Below are 15792 nucleotides of genomic sequence, written 5' to 3'. Positions count from 1 at the left end.
TTAGGTGGCTCTCCAGGGGATATAGCCCGAGGTTCCTGTAGCAGGGCTTCTGCACTTGATTCAATAAATCAATTTATATTGAAGGGGGGCACAGCACAGGCTCCTGCTCCATAAAGCATTTCTGTGGCATTTCTCAATATGCTCAGGCACTCCTTGGGCAGGATACCTGAACACGCTGTCAAAGGACATCAAGCCCAGCAATAAAGAGTAAGATAGCAGCCACATTGGCAGTATTTGTTCAGATCAGCTCGTGCATTACCAAGCAAAACATGTATGTTGGCTCTCACCGGGGTATTCTGGATCCCCAATAAGTGATTAATGAGAGCCAGCTTTTTGTGAGCCGGAGTCTGAACCGCAGACGGCAAGGCGGGCTGCACAATGAAAGCAAAAGGCATCCATCCCAAACAAAATAAAATGGTTTGAAAAGTGAAGTTGCTTTTTAAATCAGATGCTTCGAGGCTGAAAGACATTCCCTGTTAGAAAGAAAAGGGTGAGCGCAGAGGAAGCTGGCGGCTTTCCAGGCAGTGGACAATATTGACTCCAGAATCAAATGGGTTTTGCTTAGTGCTCGCCCCAGGGCACCAGCCTCCCTGCTTCAGAATAAGTCACGCAGGTGGGCTATTCCCTGGCACAGACTGACCCTTGGGTGGCTAACCCTGTGCACAGCATCCCCTGGCCAGGCACACGGACACCGAGCTGGCCAGGGCTCTGCTGCCGATACACTCAGAGGCGGTGCCCCGAGCTCCTGCCTGCTGCCAGCTGGGGCTTCAGCCCACAACGTGTGGTGGGTACTACAACAGCTCCTATCATTCCTGATGGGATGCAGCTCAACTCTGCATGCTCCTGGAGGGCAAAGGAAGCTGCCAACAAATCGGCTCAAAAAATTGACTTGTTATCTAGGGCTCTTTTGCTAAAAGTAAAAAAAAACCCATGAAGCTATGATCCAGAGACAAGCCTTTAAAGAACTTCACTTCAACATGAGCAGCAGAAATGCAGCTGTTCATTTTCCAAGGAAGAGAAAAAAAACAACTTTGAAACCACCAAGGCTGATGCCAGTTGGTTGTGCCCTCTGGATGCCTTTGATTATGTGCAGCACTGTACATCTCCTCCAGCCCCGCAGGAGGCCAAGAGGGAAATCCTGGAAGGAGCCATTGTGTCAGTGATGGACACAGTAAGCCAGAAAACCAGGGTTTGGGAAGGTGTCTACAATAGAGTCAGAGCAAAGTACTTAAAAATTTTTCATACTGGATTTACCCGTGAGTAAAGAAACACTGACCAACCATGTCTTAACTTTAAAATAAAAGGTGGAGAGAAGGTGAGAGTGAATGCTAATTCAGTGAAGTTCTTTAAAGGAGCAGTTACCAGGCCTGATTTTTTTTTCCCCCCACGTATTTCTACCTCAGGCTACCTGCATCCCTTTTCAGTGCTGTCAGCACTTGGCTTACACGGCCACTGTGTCTTCCCTGATGCTTCTGTTGCCAGGACTTGTCAAAGCCACCAGAACTAACCTCTCTCTGATACAACTTTAACCTCTGCAAGCCATGGACCTGAAAACCCCAGCCCAGAGACCCAGCTGTGAAAGACTGTCAGTAACACAGATGTCTGCCAGCAAATTACAGCTCGAGACAGCTCGGAGGCTTGTTCAGCAGGAGACACAGCTCTTAAGCTCCCTTGCCAACCACAGTACACATTTTGCAGTGGTTGCTCAACCACAGAGCACGTGGGGTGAGGGTGCAGGAGGGGCAGCTCACAGCTCCCATCTAAATGGGATTTATTTTAGATAGATTCAATACAGCAAATTTCTCACCCCAACTGCCAATGCAGAGTAAAAAGAAAGGGTGGGAGAGCCAGAGGGAGAATGGAAAGGCTGGTCTCAAAGCAGTTACAGGCAGCCTGGACTAGTGATGCAGTACATACTGCTGGATCAGTGGTTGTCCTAATACTGTGGGGAAACTTGGCAGCTCTGCTACCACTGTGGGCTGCTGAGACAAAGTCAGTGTGGAAACTTCACATGAAAAAAAAAAAAAAAAGAAAAAAAAAGAAAAAGAAAAAGGAAAAAGAAAAGGCAAAATGCATTATGACAGACCCAAAGACAATAACCTTTTGTAATTCACACAAGCTGGGCAAGCCAAGCCATTGTTGAAAATCTGAAAAGCTCCAGAGCACAGGAAAAGGGTAAAAATGAAGGGAAAAAAAAAATCATACGGAGTCTAATAGAAAACACATAAAATGTTCTGAATTTTAAAATAAACCAGTTCATTTTTCCTGAGGCAACACCAGGGCAGAGTTTTACACCCTCTCACTAAGGAATCCAGTAATTAAGTGTAGAGTGGCTGTTTGTTCCTAGCGTCACCTGCACCTCTCTCCATGTAAATGCAAATGTCAACACACAGTGAAGTCACTGACCAAAACAAGGTTTAGACAATTGATCTTCTGCATTTTAAGTGATAGAGGTTTGGCAGTGTTTTAGTGCACCAAGCCCTGCCTGGTCAAAGCTCCATCTGACCGTTTCTAGAAAAGGAATATACATGCTAATTAATTCTCCATGATAGATATTGTCATTAGAAAGAAATGCAGAACAGACACGTCCTCAGCCACGGCGTCCTGATAGATCAGTTAAATCTAGGAATGAGGGAAAATAGAAGCAAAGCCCTTGAAAACAGCCACTGTGAAACACCAGCCACCTCAAAACATCTGAGGGCCCATCAAGCTGGAAAACGAACATCTTGTCCACAACCTCAACCATTACAATTGACTCAGACTTTTGGATAAATAGAAATAGATTGCTTCTTCTCTGCTTAGGAGATCACTGCACACAATCTGATGGAAAACCAGACTCCCTTGGGCAAACACCCTGCAAAAATAAATGGATCCTTATTTAGAAGGGCTCTGATTTAGATAAATGTATGGTGATAGAGAAATTCCCTCACCATTTTGTTGTCCTGAGGCAAACAAAGCAAGTGGTAACTGATGCGCTAGCTGTACAGTACAAAGCAGCTAAAAGATTCTGATTCTTCTGTTCAGGACAACATAACTACCATTTTCTACTTTCAGGCAAAAGTCAAAAGGAACAGCAGGGAGAGGTATCTTCATCACAGTCTCCACATTCTTTTGGTTGGCAAAGGTTACCCCTTTCTGGGACAACACTGAAGGTAATTCAGACTTGAATTTTCAAGACACAGTTCAAGTATTTATTCTGGAATAGCTGCTTACAGCTAGGGATATTTGTGCAATACTGGTGGTATTATTTGCCTTGACCATATTAGAAACTGTAACTGGATCAACATGTGTCCCACACTTCAGGGAATTAAAATCAACAGAAAAAACAACTCTCTTCTCCCCCCTGCCATATGCTAGCGTTAACAGAGTTCACACACCAGTACTGAAAAACAATACACTGAATCAAATCTGTCAACCGTTTAGACTTACCCAAGCTCTTCTACCTTACTCATTATTCTACATTAAAAAATTGCATTCCTTCTTATTTATTTTTCTTCTAATGCCAAACAGTATTAGCTATGCAATAACTGTTTTGAATAAGATGAAGAGCTATGCACAGATTCACAAATGAAGTACAAACTGATACACAGAATAATTTCTTCGTTTACTTTTTTAACCATTCCAACCCTGTATGCATCCCAACATCCCACTGGCGATTTTGACTGGAAAAAATCACAGTAAGCAGAATTTCCACTGAGCTTTTGGACACAGCTCTCAAGTTCATTTGGAACCTCTAGTGTACAAAATACTTACTTTTCCCTCTTTGTGTTTTACTTGTTATTTATTAACACCAAATTGATCACTGTGATGCCCATACCCACTGCCAATGATGCAGCTTCAACCGTTTTAACCTAATTTCTTTTCCAGTCCACTAAACAAATGGGGAAATGTAAAACTACTCTCATGAATCTGGACTCCCTGGAATCTGCCTTCCAACCATGGTGAAACAACTCTGCTTTTACTCTCCTCTCAGGAAGTTCTTGGCCCATTATACTTTTATAGTTCTTCTTCACCAAATTACAAGGTGGGTTTGATTTTTTTTTTTTCCCCCTTTTCTTTTTCTCCCCCTGCAGCATCTTGAAAAAGAGCTTTTGGAAGTCTACATGAAGCCATTCTTTACTGATGCCCTCACAGACATCCGGGAGTTTCATAAGAAATGTCTCCCTTTGCAGAAACTGGGAGAGTGTCTCAACCTTCCAAATATTTTCCTGTTTAAGTCCTCAGTTGATCCAATGTTTTCATTCTGTTCCTATTCTTTTGCTCATGCCTGCAGCCTTTTTAAAATGTGAAGTCATCATTCTCAGGGTGAGACTGCATATTTCTACTAGCAGCTGTTCAAGATGATGGACAATGACTGTTATTCCCAGATTAACACGTTCTGCACAAACATTCCAGATAATATTAAACTTATTCCATTATTCTGCCATTAAAACAGCATTACATTTATAGTCTATAAAGTATGTGACAAATCAGAAGCATGTGGAGTTGTAGTCAGATGTGAACATCTAAGTCTCCAAAGCTACAGGAGTTCAGGCTTTTTAACCCCCTCCATTCTTTCCATTCCTGAAAGGATATTTGCTAAGGATGGTGAAACAAACAGTATGTAAGTGAAAACTATTTGCATATATAGGGCCTTTGACTTTATAGGTCACACACAGAACACACAACAGCAAGGATTAGGGCTTCTCTCAAGTGAGTGGGAGTCACTTGAGAAGGAGCCTCTTGAACTGACACAAAATAATGAAGACATTTAGCCAAAGACAAAACCCTCCTAATTCTTTATGTCTTCACTTTGTTAAGTCAATGCTGTTCATTCAAGCCTTTTCATTTTAGACTCACTATGACTTTTATTGAAATAGGTTAATCTCTAAAACAATTCCTCAAGGGTTACCCAAATCTGAGGTCAGCTGCACTGGAGGATGGGAGGCAGCTCTTCCCTTCTGTGAGCACTCGTCTGCATGCAAAGACATGACAGCCTGATCCAAATTCTATAAAATGTTACTTCCAAGATAGAGAAGTTCTTTAACTTTCAGGAAGATCATTTGGCACATTTTCCCCTTTATGTGTTTGCTCTACTTTGAGTGTACAAATGATATAATGGATGGAGGTCCTGGCTCTGGAGGGAGGTCAACTTATTTAAAATATTAATTTCTAAAAGAAAATACATCTGAAAGAAGGAAATACCCTTCCCTTTCGTATGCACATGTACACTTCCATGTTTGATGCAGTTTACACTAATCTAAGACATGTACAAAGCAGGCATTGGTTGGGAAGAAGGCTGACCCCATGCTGAGAAGGACCCATTCTTACCAGCCAGTCATGTTGAAGTCACGGTAGAGCATCCTCTTTCCAACTTCCTTGCGCTGCACCCTCCGTGGAAACTCTAAATGTGTGAACTCATTTCCGAGCAAATGGGGCTGCATGTAAGCCTGTGGGCAGAAACCAAGCCACAGATACCACACAAACATCACAAAACATAATCTATTTTTAATGAGGCAGCATTACCACCCCTTCCCACTCCCTACCCACACATAATTTTTGCCCCCTTTTCAAACAAGGAAGATAATGAGCTTCATTCAACAAATGATGTGCACAAAAACCAGTTCTGAAGCTGCCTAGGGTCCAGCAGGAGCCCTCTAAATCCTTCACTTTGTGCTCCTCAACATTTGGGATCTGAAGTACACCTCATCCACTGACACTGAAGAAGTCTGCAGGGCTTCATAAAACAGAACATCTCCCTTTCTAAGTCAGTGACCTGAGACAATCAAAGGAAAAAGCCATGGGGCAAGCAGAGACTTGGAAGGGTGTGTGTGGAATGAAGCTCAAGCTTTTTGACTCCCAGTTCACCTACGTCAACAACACACACAACCTAATACTACTACCACACTTTAATTTTTCCTGCCTTGAGAAAAACGTTCCTTTTTCCCTGCTCATTGTGCTGCACTCCATCACACGATATACTGCAAATAAATACAGGTTGCAGAACATTTTATTTTCTTGTTTTCTAAAAAAAACCTTCTGTACAGAACAGACATTAAGAAAAGCAGCAGCAGTTTAGCACAACTACAACTGATTTTTTTTATTGTTTGACTGCTGCTACTCTTTCTGGTGTTGCTGCTCTGTAGATACTGGGAGGCTTCTTTGCTAGAGCTGTGCCAGAGGCTCATGTGCTCCAGAGCTGACTGTACTCGAGAGCATCATGAGGCTTCATCCACCACACAGATTTTTGGTTTGCATTTATGCATAGATCACCTGACATGATAGGTTAATCCTTAAACATATTGTTTTTCTTCTTTCCAAAATAAACCTCACTCATTTTTCTTTAATATTTACATAAACAAGCCTTATCCCTCCCTCCCTCACTACATCCTGAGCGAGCTCTTCTGAAGACACAGCTGAATTGGCTAGGGAACTGAAAAAAGTTGTGTTTCTTAATCTTTCTGCAGATAACTCCCTTCCTTATCCAGCCAGTCAGGACAATAAAGTCTGTCGTATCTCCAGCAGCAGCTGCCATCAGGGTACCACCAAACAAGCTGGCTTTAGTTCGTGGGTTTGTCATAAATCTAATGCTCATCAAAGGTGAGCAGCAGGAAGCAGTGGAAGCCCTTATTGATCTACCTGGCAGCTACCATGCAGATAGTTCACAATAAAATATTTCCTGCATTTAAGGGCCTAGCCTGCTCCCACTCAATTTAACAGGAGTTGGATCAGGCTCAGCAAATCACAGCACTAACCTTCCATCAGCTTGTCCCCATTCCTGTCCCCTGACATCCTTCCAGAAAACACCTTCAGCTCGGCTGAAAAGGCTGAGGGAGATGGCTGTGTCTAGCCAACAAGACTGAATTCTGCTTCTAAGAGGCAGCTTTCAAGCATGCAAGTGTGATCCTGACATTGGGATCCCTTCCTGGAACAGAAGCTCCATCAAATTCTTCCTCCGTGTACACTTAGAGGAATTACATTTTTCCCCTACAGCTTACAGTCAGTCAGCATCCCCTCCTCCATTCAAATACTGTTTGCAAGAACCCTCTAATTGGATCACTGTTCTTTAGATTCTGTGATGGTCCTGCTCTGGCAGGAGGGTCGGACTCTGTGATGTGCAGAGATCCCTTCCAACCCTTAACATTCTGTGATCCTGTGATTCCAGAAATGACTGAGAAGCAGTAGTGACTCTTCAGAAGTCTAGCAGTATTAGTCCAGATAAGGTCTCCCATCTTTCCAGAACTCCAGGTTCTTTATTTAAAAGTCCATGTAAGCTTTTACCATTTATTTATTTTCATTCCAGTTGCACAAAAGATGTAACATCCCTAATGATTTATTTGATGTATTGCTATACACTGACAGCAGAGAGCTGGAATTTCTTTTGATATTTTTCAATTCTTTCTAGTCTATGATGTTGTAAATTCAGTCTGCTTTGCAAGTGCAATTCAGTTCACTTAAAAAATGCACAGCCAACCTAGATTAAATGAATATAAACTGCTTCTAGATAAAGACTGCTGTGGCCTGCTTACAAAACAAGAAGCCTTATTTAAAGCATAAAAACTCACACCTGACATCAAAATGAAGTTATTTCACCTTAAGATGATGAGGTTATGTATTAGGCTGGATCAGATGTCCAGAAGAAAAAAAAAATTACAGGCTTTTAGCATTTTCCCCCTTGAAAACAAGAATTTCTGTTATTGAAAAGGTAAAGCGATTGGGAGAGACTGCATTTCATGAAGATTTACTCAGATGGAAAGTCTGAGGTCACAAATGAAATAAGATTAACAAAGCTGGCAGAGTTACCAGTGGACTGCTAATGTTCAAATAAGATTTCTCTTCCGCAGCCAAGCCTCAATGCTCGATTTACAATCCAGGGATCTTAACTTGATTCTAATATATTTGGCGTCAGTAGAACAGAGGGAAAAGAGCAATTTGGAAGCTTCTGGTGCCTGTGAGCAGAATTCTTATGTGAAGAAATGGAGATTTTTCTTGGGCTTTTTTTTGTTGTTTTAAGTTTCTATATTTTTGGTGCCCTTTTCTTTTAAACAGTTATTTTTTAATGCTTCACTGGTAATTCTACAGAGAGAAGAATGTTGTACTACAAATTTCAGCTGCAACTTCCAGTCAAGTTTGCTGAGAACTGCTCTGTATTTACTACTAGAAGGCAGGATTTCTCTTTCTCTCCACTCCAATCAAACCATGCTGGGCAGAAGAACTAGAAAATAAATAAAAAGCAATGCTTCAAAAATCTATAGATCTTTCCAGTAGATATACAAGCAGACACCATGAAATCCCCTCAAGGGATCAAATGAGAAGCTAAGACTACCAGAATTTTATCTGTGATAAGGCACCATATTTTCCATTTTTTTCATTTGTTTAATCTCGATTTGCAAAAACCTCAGATCAGAAACACCATTTAGAAAACTTAAAATTTATTAAAAAGAGTGACTATCAAACACTGTGCATATCTTTCCAGGGTATGTTCAGACAATCTTATTATTCTGTGTTTATGGAACACTGGAATGTTTTCCATCATTTTTCTTTCAGAAGCTATTACAGTTTTTTGGCATAAATCTGGTATAGTCTGCATCATGTGTTTTTGGTACTCTGCCATTTTATGGTGTGTTTTGTGGCTGGATGTACTACATTCAACATTAGTTGCTTAAAAGGGAGTCCGCTCAAGGAAATATTAGTCATATTTCTTTCAAAAGGCAACTCGCTTCCTTCTGTTTCCTGATGATCAGCAAAGAAAACACGAAATTAAGATAAGCCTAGACTTACACACTAGTATGCAGTTAATTAGGTGGCAGGGAACACTGTATCTATCTTTACATACCTTGATAAGTCCTGCTAGTGCCTTTTCCAGCTCCTCCAGTACACTTTACTGTATTCTCTGTTATTTTCAGAACTGCTGTTCTCCCTACAGCAACTACATATTACAACTTCATCCTCTTAATCATACTGTGCCATTTTTTATGTGCCCAACACAAAGATCATCCACAGCTCACTGCCACCGAGGGCCACCCAGTCCCTACTAATAATAAAGCCTGCCCTGGTAGCAGCAGTGCATCATCTTTGGTCTGAGCTGTAAACTTTTGGGCCACTGCCTGGCTACATGCATAGACACATTATGCAATAACATCATGCCGACCTCACATCACATCTTCCAAGTGCAATTTTGATAACTAATAGAAATACACCCATATGCAATACACTCATCGTTCATTTAAAACGCATTTTCAAAGGGAGTAAGTAACAAAATCTATGCCATTTTCTGTTGCAATGTAGCCTATCATGACTGAAATTAATAGTCTCTTCAGAAGATGAAAGGAAAATTGCCCTTGGTAGTCATTGCCTGTACAACTGCTGAATGTATCAGAGCAGTTCCCAGTCAATACTGGATTTTGTTCTCCTTTTAAGATACACCGATATGGGAAGACAGCACTTTCCTGAAGTAGATGCTGTGTGAGCTCTCCTGCCATGGTGCTAAAAAGAAAAGACTCAAAAGTTTAAAAGAAAAGCAGGGTCATGAATGCCTGCCAGTGGAAGGGAAGCAGCATGGTGCACTGAATCTCTATGGAAGCCAAAGAACCAAGGGAATACTGCTGCAAGGCTTTCACACCTTGTATCTTAAGGAGTGCTTCTGACTGAAGGATTGATTGCCTTCTGCAATACTCTCACAAGTCCCCTGACACAGAAGTCTGCCTCTGCAATACAGCCTGCCTGAAATCTGCAGCTGTATGCTGTCTTCCCAGTGCAAAAAAGAGGATGCAAGTGAAGACAGAGGGATGACCATGTCCAGAGCTGCTCAAAAGTCAGAATGACTGGGTAGTCAACTTGTTCTTTTGAAGTTGCTGTGCCAAAGGCCTACGTCCAAGGACATTCTTGGAGACATGGCAATAAACCTGCATTAATATGGGAGCTGGACAGGGAAAACACTTGTTTCCACCTCTTTCAATTACTCAGCCAGCACAGTTTTGCCTAAGACTACACTGCAGGACTTCATATAGAGATGCTCACGTGACCTAAACAACTCATTATCTGGCAGATTTCTTTGCACATGGAAATTAGGACCTAGAAAAGAGGAGGCAAATCCAGAAGGTGCCAGTAAACCTAAACCAACATCCTGTGTGGACAAAGCAATAAACAGGCACTAAACGCAGAGGAAAGCTCCTTCGCCCTGACTGTGCTAACAGTGTCTACTGCACAGGGAGCTAACACTCAGTAGCCTGCAGGCTGTAAATCCATAACCTCCCTTTGCCTGTGCAGTAACTTCCCCACAGTTCTGCATTCATCAAGTAAAATATTAATGCTAAAATGATTAAGTGATTTTCTTCCTATCGTGCAGGAAGAGCAGCGCAACATGTTTAAACAAAGAAACTCAGTTTTAACTGCATAGAGAAAAATAAATCCCAAGTAAGTAACTTTCAGATAAGAACAGCAGAAGAGAGATGTGGATGGTGCAACAGACTGATAGCAGAACCTGAGCAGCCAAGATGAGTAAGGAGAATTATTTGGGATCTAATCAGCAAGACAGATGAAACCTTTGGAGTGTAATATTTATGCCAACCTTGTAAGAAGTTTGGGGTAATTTATTTATTTATTTAACACTAGAGGAAAAATGCTACTTATGGAATGTTATGTTTGAAATTATCTCTAATTTTGTTTCACGCTCTTGCTGTCTTGCATGTATTTTCTTTGAACATGATACCCATAGCCCTGGTATATTTGTTACATATAGAATTAAAATAAACAAACATATGTAAAGGAATTTTCCAAAGGAAGCAGCAGAAATGCTTTTCAAATCAGTTGCTGTTTTCAAATATAAGCCAGAAAGGACATCAAAAGAGGAAAAAAAGATCCCTTGTAGGCAATGCTTTATCTCATATTTCCTAGAGAAGACTCCCAGGATACTAAAGATACCTTTTACTCTAAAGGCAAACAAATTATTTTAAATGTAACTGAACTGTAAATATTTATCAGGCCTGTTTTCCATTTGGTTTTCTGAATATGAATACTGCAAAAGCAGTACTTCCTCTGAACTTTCAGCTTTAAGCTCGTGAATCTGATGAAAAATTAGGCCTGACAATTGCGGAAAGATTTAAAATTTTTCTTTAAAACTTTCCACCCTGGCCTTCAACCACTGGCATTTTGCCTAATTTCAAACCAGAGTGCTCAGGCCAGGCTGAAGATAAGAGACACCTTAAGATCAGGGAATGCCACTAGCCTTGGTTTGTCCACCTCGCATCAGGCAAAGCTGACAATGAGCCTGCCTTGGTTAAATTGGTTAAATTTCTAGGAGGAAAAAGCAGAAGATCAGAAGAAGGAGAAAAGAAATCTCCCAGCCACATTTTGATAAACAGCCCAACCAACTTCAACCAGCATATCTGAGCACTGATGAAAAACTTAAAAAGTAACAGGATTGTTTGCATGAAAAATAACACCATGTATTTTGACTTACGTTTCTCGCGCAGCTTATTAGCCAACACAACTTGGTGTATAAAGCATTGCACATCTCCTCAGCTAGTCACCCTGTCCCAGCTTCATGTGTGCTGCTATACTACATAAAACTATTCTTTTTTCATCCATCCTCTCCTGCAGCTACTCACTGAGATCACCTCTAAGTTGAGTATCTTTTCCATGACTTCAATACTGTTGGCATATTATCAGAGCAATTCAATAAAACCTTGCAGTATTGCTCACACACACACAAAAAGCAGTCTGTGGTATTTCGTACACAGTAAATGCAGGGATGGATTGAAATACCTCTGTGGCTTGTTAGCACTATGTCTGTGTTCTCATTACCCAACATCAATGAGCTGCTGAAGGTCTGCAGCTGAACAAGGTACACAGCACAGCCATGCTAATCAATGGCCTTCACAGAAGAGATAAAACTCGTTTCATTGAGATTTGCCCCACCAGGCTTTTCTCCACATTTGCTGATGGCTAGAAGATACACATGGCAGGTACTGGTGTTCAGTGGACATGTGAACTTTCACAGTAATTCAGCAACACGTGTCTGAACCTTGGATATTACCAGGAAATGTCTGCCTTTAGCAGCATTTGAGCTGGTCCTCGGGTTTCTTACCAGATACTGAAGTCGCTGGCGTTCGGTCTCTGGAGTGAATTCTGAAGACATTGGAATGACTTCACCATTTCGGATTATTATAGCCCTGTAATAGGAATAAAAAACATCATCAGTACAGAAAAAAAAGAAAAGAAAAAAGTAAAAAATACTCAGAAAACCACAGGGTACAGTCACACTCTTATCCTCTTCAAAATCACAGTAAAATAAAGCCATTTCTTTTCTACTGAAGCTGTCAGCAGAACAGGATAGTAATTCTTGCCCTGCATCCTTCAGGCTGGATAACAAAGTATATTTGTATATGCCAAGTTCATTTCAGAGCTCACAAAAACATCCAAGCAACAAAGGCAATAGTTGCTTCAGTTGCTGTCTACAGGGGATCCTTATTAAGTGAAATGTGGACACCCAGAGGAGATGCTGCAGAATCACTGATTGTAGAACAACTCTTTGCAGGTGTTAATCCCAGTTGTGGCTGACACTGTCTAAACTACTGGTTCCAAATGACTCATGCAAGCACTTTCCAGTTATTGATCGGTCATATGTCATGTCAGAACATTTCGACTCCAACAGTGAATGAAAATGGCAAAGCAAATCCTATTTAACAGGAATTTAACTAGTTACCTGCTGAAAGATGACAGGTAATGGAATAGGTATAGATCAGCCAGATTTCACATACAATTCTGCAAATGGCACGGAGGAAATTCTCTCAAATATCTACCTGTTGCCTCTTAATAATCGTCTGTGCTGCATGCAAAATATGGTCTGATTCTTCCCTGGTGTAATGCCACTGGCTGAAACACAGTCACAAGAGGCAAGAATTTACCCAGTATTCCTACTGCATTCTGTGGTCATGTATTGACTCACAGAACAGCGTTCTTTTAACTTTCCATTATTTACACAGCTCTGTAAGTACAGTAACGCTTGGTGCTTTCGAAGAGCCGGATGTACTGTGTATCAACCCAAAGATTTTAATGCCTGCTTTGGAGCTGTTTCTCAACCATTAGTAGATTAATTCAGTGTTTGGACAGTAGCAGCTCTTGTCTTGAATGTGCACAGAATTTCGTGTAGATAAAACAAGCAACTGTCACTTGGATTCCAGTTTCTGTATGTTTTAGATGGTCTCCCTTCTGTGATCTTTTCATCCTGCTGAGATGATGGTTACATGCTAGCTTATGTCTCTTGATAATTTGATCAATTTGCTGGCATTGCTTCCTACATCAGGTATTCTGATGGCACTGCAACGTGACCAGCAAATAGGGCAGGCACAAGAAAACTGGAAACTTAACCTCCAAATGCAAAACACAGGCAACTTGAGACAACCAGCCTGGGTACAAACTAGCTTTGTAAAATTAGTAGCATTGGATAACTTTCCAAGTCTTCCGGATATGCTATTGGACTAAAATTGTCTCAGAACTATCATTAACTACTGCTACTAAGCAAAATGAAGGGGCATTATCAAAGAGAAAAGGAACTGTTCACACTTCCGAGATTCATGTGGCAAAGAATGGACAGGTACAGAATGGTGCTACAATGGGAGAGGTGAAAAAAGGCTCTAGTGATGAGGGCAAAAATAGTTCTGCTTTGTCAGATAACAAATTTACTGCTCCTGGACTTCCAGTACTCCCTTGCAAATAATTTTATGTTGAAATTAGAGGTGGCAAGAGCACAGCCTACATACTGAAGGCTCCCACTGGCCCTCCACTACTACCATTAAAACCAATATTGTGTGTTTGAAATGAGACAGACATAGTGGTTGTAACTCATTAACTTCTTAAGAGAAATTTCTGCAGATTTTTTTATGGAATACATTATAGGCTTACAAAAATGTTGGTCCAATTAAAAATAATAAAGTTTTGCTGAAAAATCTTCTTTTGGATTTCTGAGACAGTCATTTAAAAATGAATCAGGAACTCCACCACCTCTTTCCTGCAACAACACCTTTGCTTTTATTACTGTAATTCCTAAGGTATTCAGCTTTTGAACCAGATTAATTTACTCAAAGACAGTGGACAGTTTTTATAACCTTTTCATATGTAATTTGACTCACTGGAATAGGCCTCCATTTAAGGGGACTGTGGGTTCAGTACAGAGTAAGTGCTCTGGCAACAGTCTAGACCAGACTGATCAAAGGAGCTGATCAGACACTAACCAAATTTTACACACTGGTTTAAGAGAGTCATAATGGATCTACTGATCCCATACTTGTCTGAAAGAGCTAGTATAAAAAAACTGAACATCGATATAACTGCTAGCACATCAGGCAAATTTTTTAATTATCTTTTGTTTCCCCTTTAACCACCATTTTACAGGAAATCCATATTTTAAAGACCACTTGGGCCAGTCTAGGGCTCACCTTTTTCTTTGTGCACATTGACATACTTCCTGTATACTTTGATAGCTATCATTCTCACTTCTATGGGTAGAATTGGGCCCCGAGGGACTCACATCACATAAAAAGCAATTCAGAGGCGAGTGGGTCAACCTTTCATGTCTCAACTTATTTTCACTAGAAATTGCAGCCACCTGGGATGAAAAACACGACTCAGCACAAAAATAAAATATATCTTTGGAGGGGGGGGAATTAAAGCAATGCTGTTGATACCTGGTAAAACAGAGCCTCAGTTTTATGTTTTTCATTAATGTTTTCAGCAGTTGGACTTCATTCAACTTGAAAGTTACAGCTGCTCATAAGAGTCAAATGATTTGATCTGAGGAATTAAGACGGCTCTAGATATGAGTAACGGGAGGGATGCAGACATATACATACAGGTCACTGGTCTGAATTCAACTTGGGTGGGCTTGTTATCCTCTTACCAGGCTCTTTACCTTTCTACAACAGCTGCTTGGCCGTTTCATGACAGCTAAGGGTATTTCTAACAGCCCAAGTGACAAAAACAGACGCATTCATAAGCCATCTCACTGGAGAGGCTGGGTGCGAAAGCCTGTCCCAGGAGCCACTCTGGCTTAGTGGGATTTTCACTTGTGACAGAAGAGGTACCAAATCTGGCCCTAATTGGGTTTGGAGACTGAACTGCCCTTTCCATGACCTCACAATGACAGAGCTGCCAAGCACCAACTGAAGGCTTTTCCCACCAAGCAACCTCCAGAGCCCTGAATTCAATAGCCCAAAGTCAATAACTGGTCACAGGGAGGGAGCCTGGCTGAGGCAGCAGCCGCCAACAGCCCAGCAACTGCTTTTAGAGACCCCCTCTATAGGGTCCTGCAGGACAATTTATTTTGACTTTACGCTTCCTAATGGACTAACCAGCAATGTGGTGCTATGTGAGCATTACTGCTTCTGCCACGCATGAAAGCTGCTTGCACTCAGTGAAATAGTGCTCTGAAAGCATTTATCTCTCCATGCATTGTGGAAATATGAATGTATTATTTTATACCAGAATCCAACTGTCTCCACAGGAAGCAAAAACTCCTCAAAGAGATGCAGTGCCCAGACAGGATCTGAGTCTGCAATGGTTAATAGTGACATTTTAATTTCAGTCACACTAGTGAAGCACATTATAACAGAGCCACAGGGCGAGCTTCCAAAGGCAGCCGGATGATTCATGTTTGCAGGGAACAAATATGTCAACACTCACCAAATATTCTCTGATTACAAGGTTGCTTCAGACCCCTACCAATAACTAATTTATATCACTAATGAAGTAGTAATTAAAGCAAAGTTTTTTTGGCACAAGAGGAACTTGGGAGTTGCAGATGTGCAGCCTCCT

The 15792-nt window shown here is 41.2% G+C and overlaps 1 protein-coding gene across 1 annotated transcript in view; it reads right to left on the bottom strand.

Annotated features, from left to right (window-relative positions):
• Positions 1-15792, bottom strand: part of PPM1H (protein phosphatase, Mg2+/Mn2+ dependent 1H) — a 145135-nt gene that overhangs the window by 28430 nt on the left and 100913 nt on the right. The window contains exons 5-6 of the mRNA XM_051619219.1: positions 12068-12152; positions 5311-5429 (exon numbers count right to left, since the gene is read on the bottom strand). Coding sequence (XP_051475179.1) covers positions 5311-5429; positions 12068-12152 — 204 coding nt within the window. The remainder of the gene's footprint in view (positions 1-5310; positions 5430-12067; positions 12153-15792) is intronic.

The sequence above is a fragment of the Apus apus genome, chromosome 1 (genome assembly GCF_020740795.1).
Source record: "Apus apus isolate bApuApu2 chromosome 1, bApuApu2.pri.cur, whole genome shotgun sequence".
Lineage (NCBI taxonomy): Eukaryota > Metazoa > Chordata > Aves > Apodiformes > Apodidae > Apus > Apus apus.
Note: the sequence above shows the minus strand (reverse complement) of the source record. Positions and strands in the feature narration are given on the sequence as shown.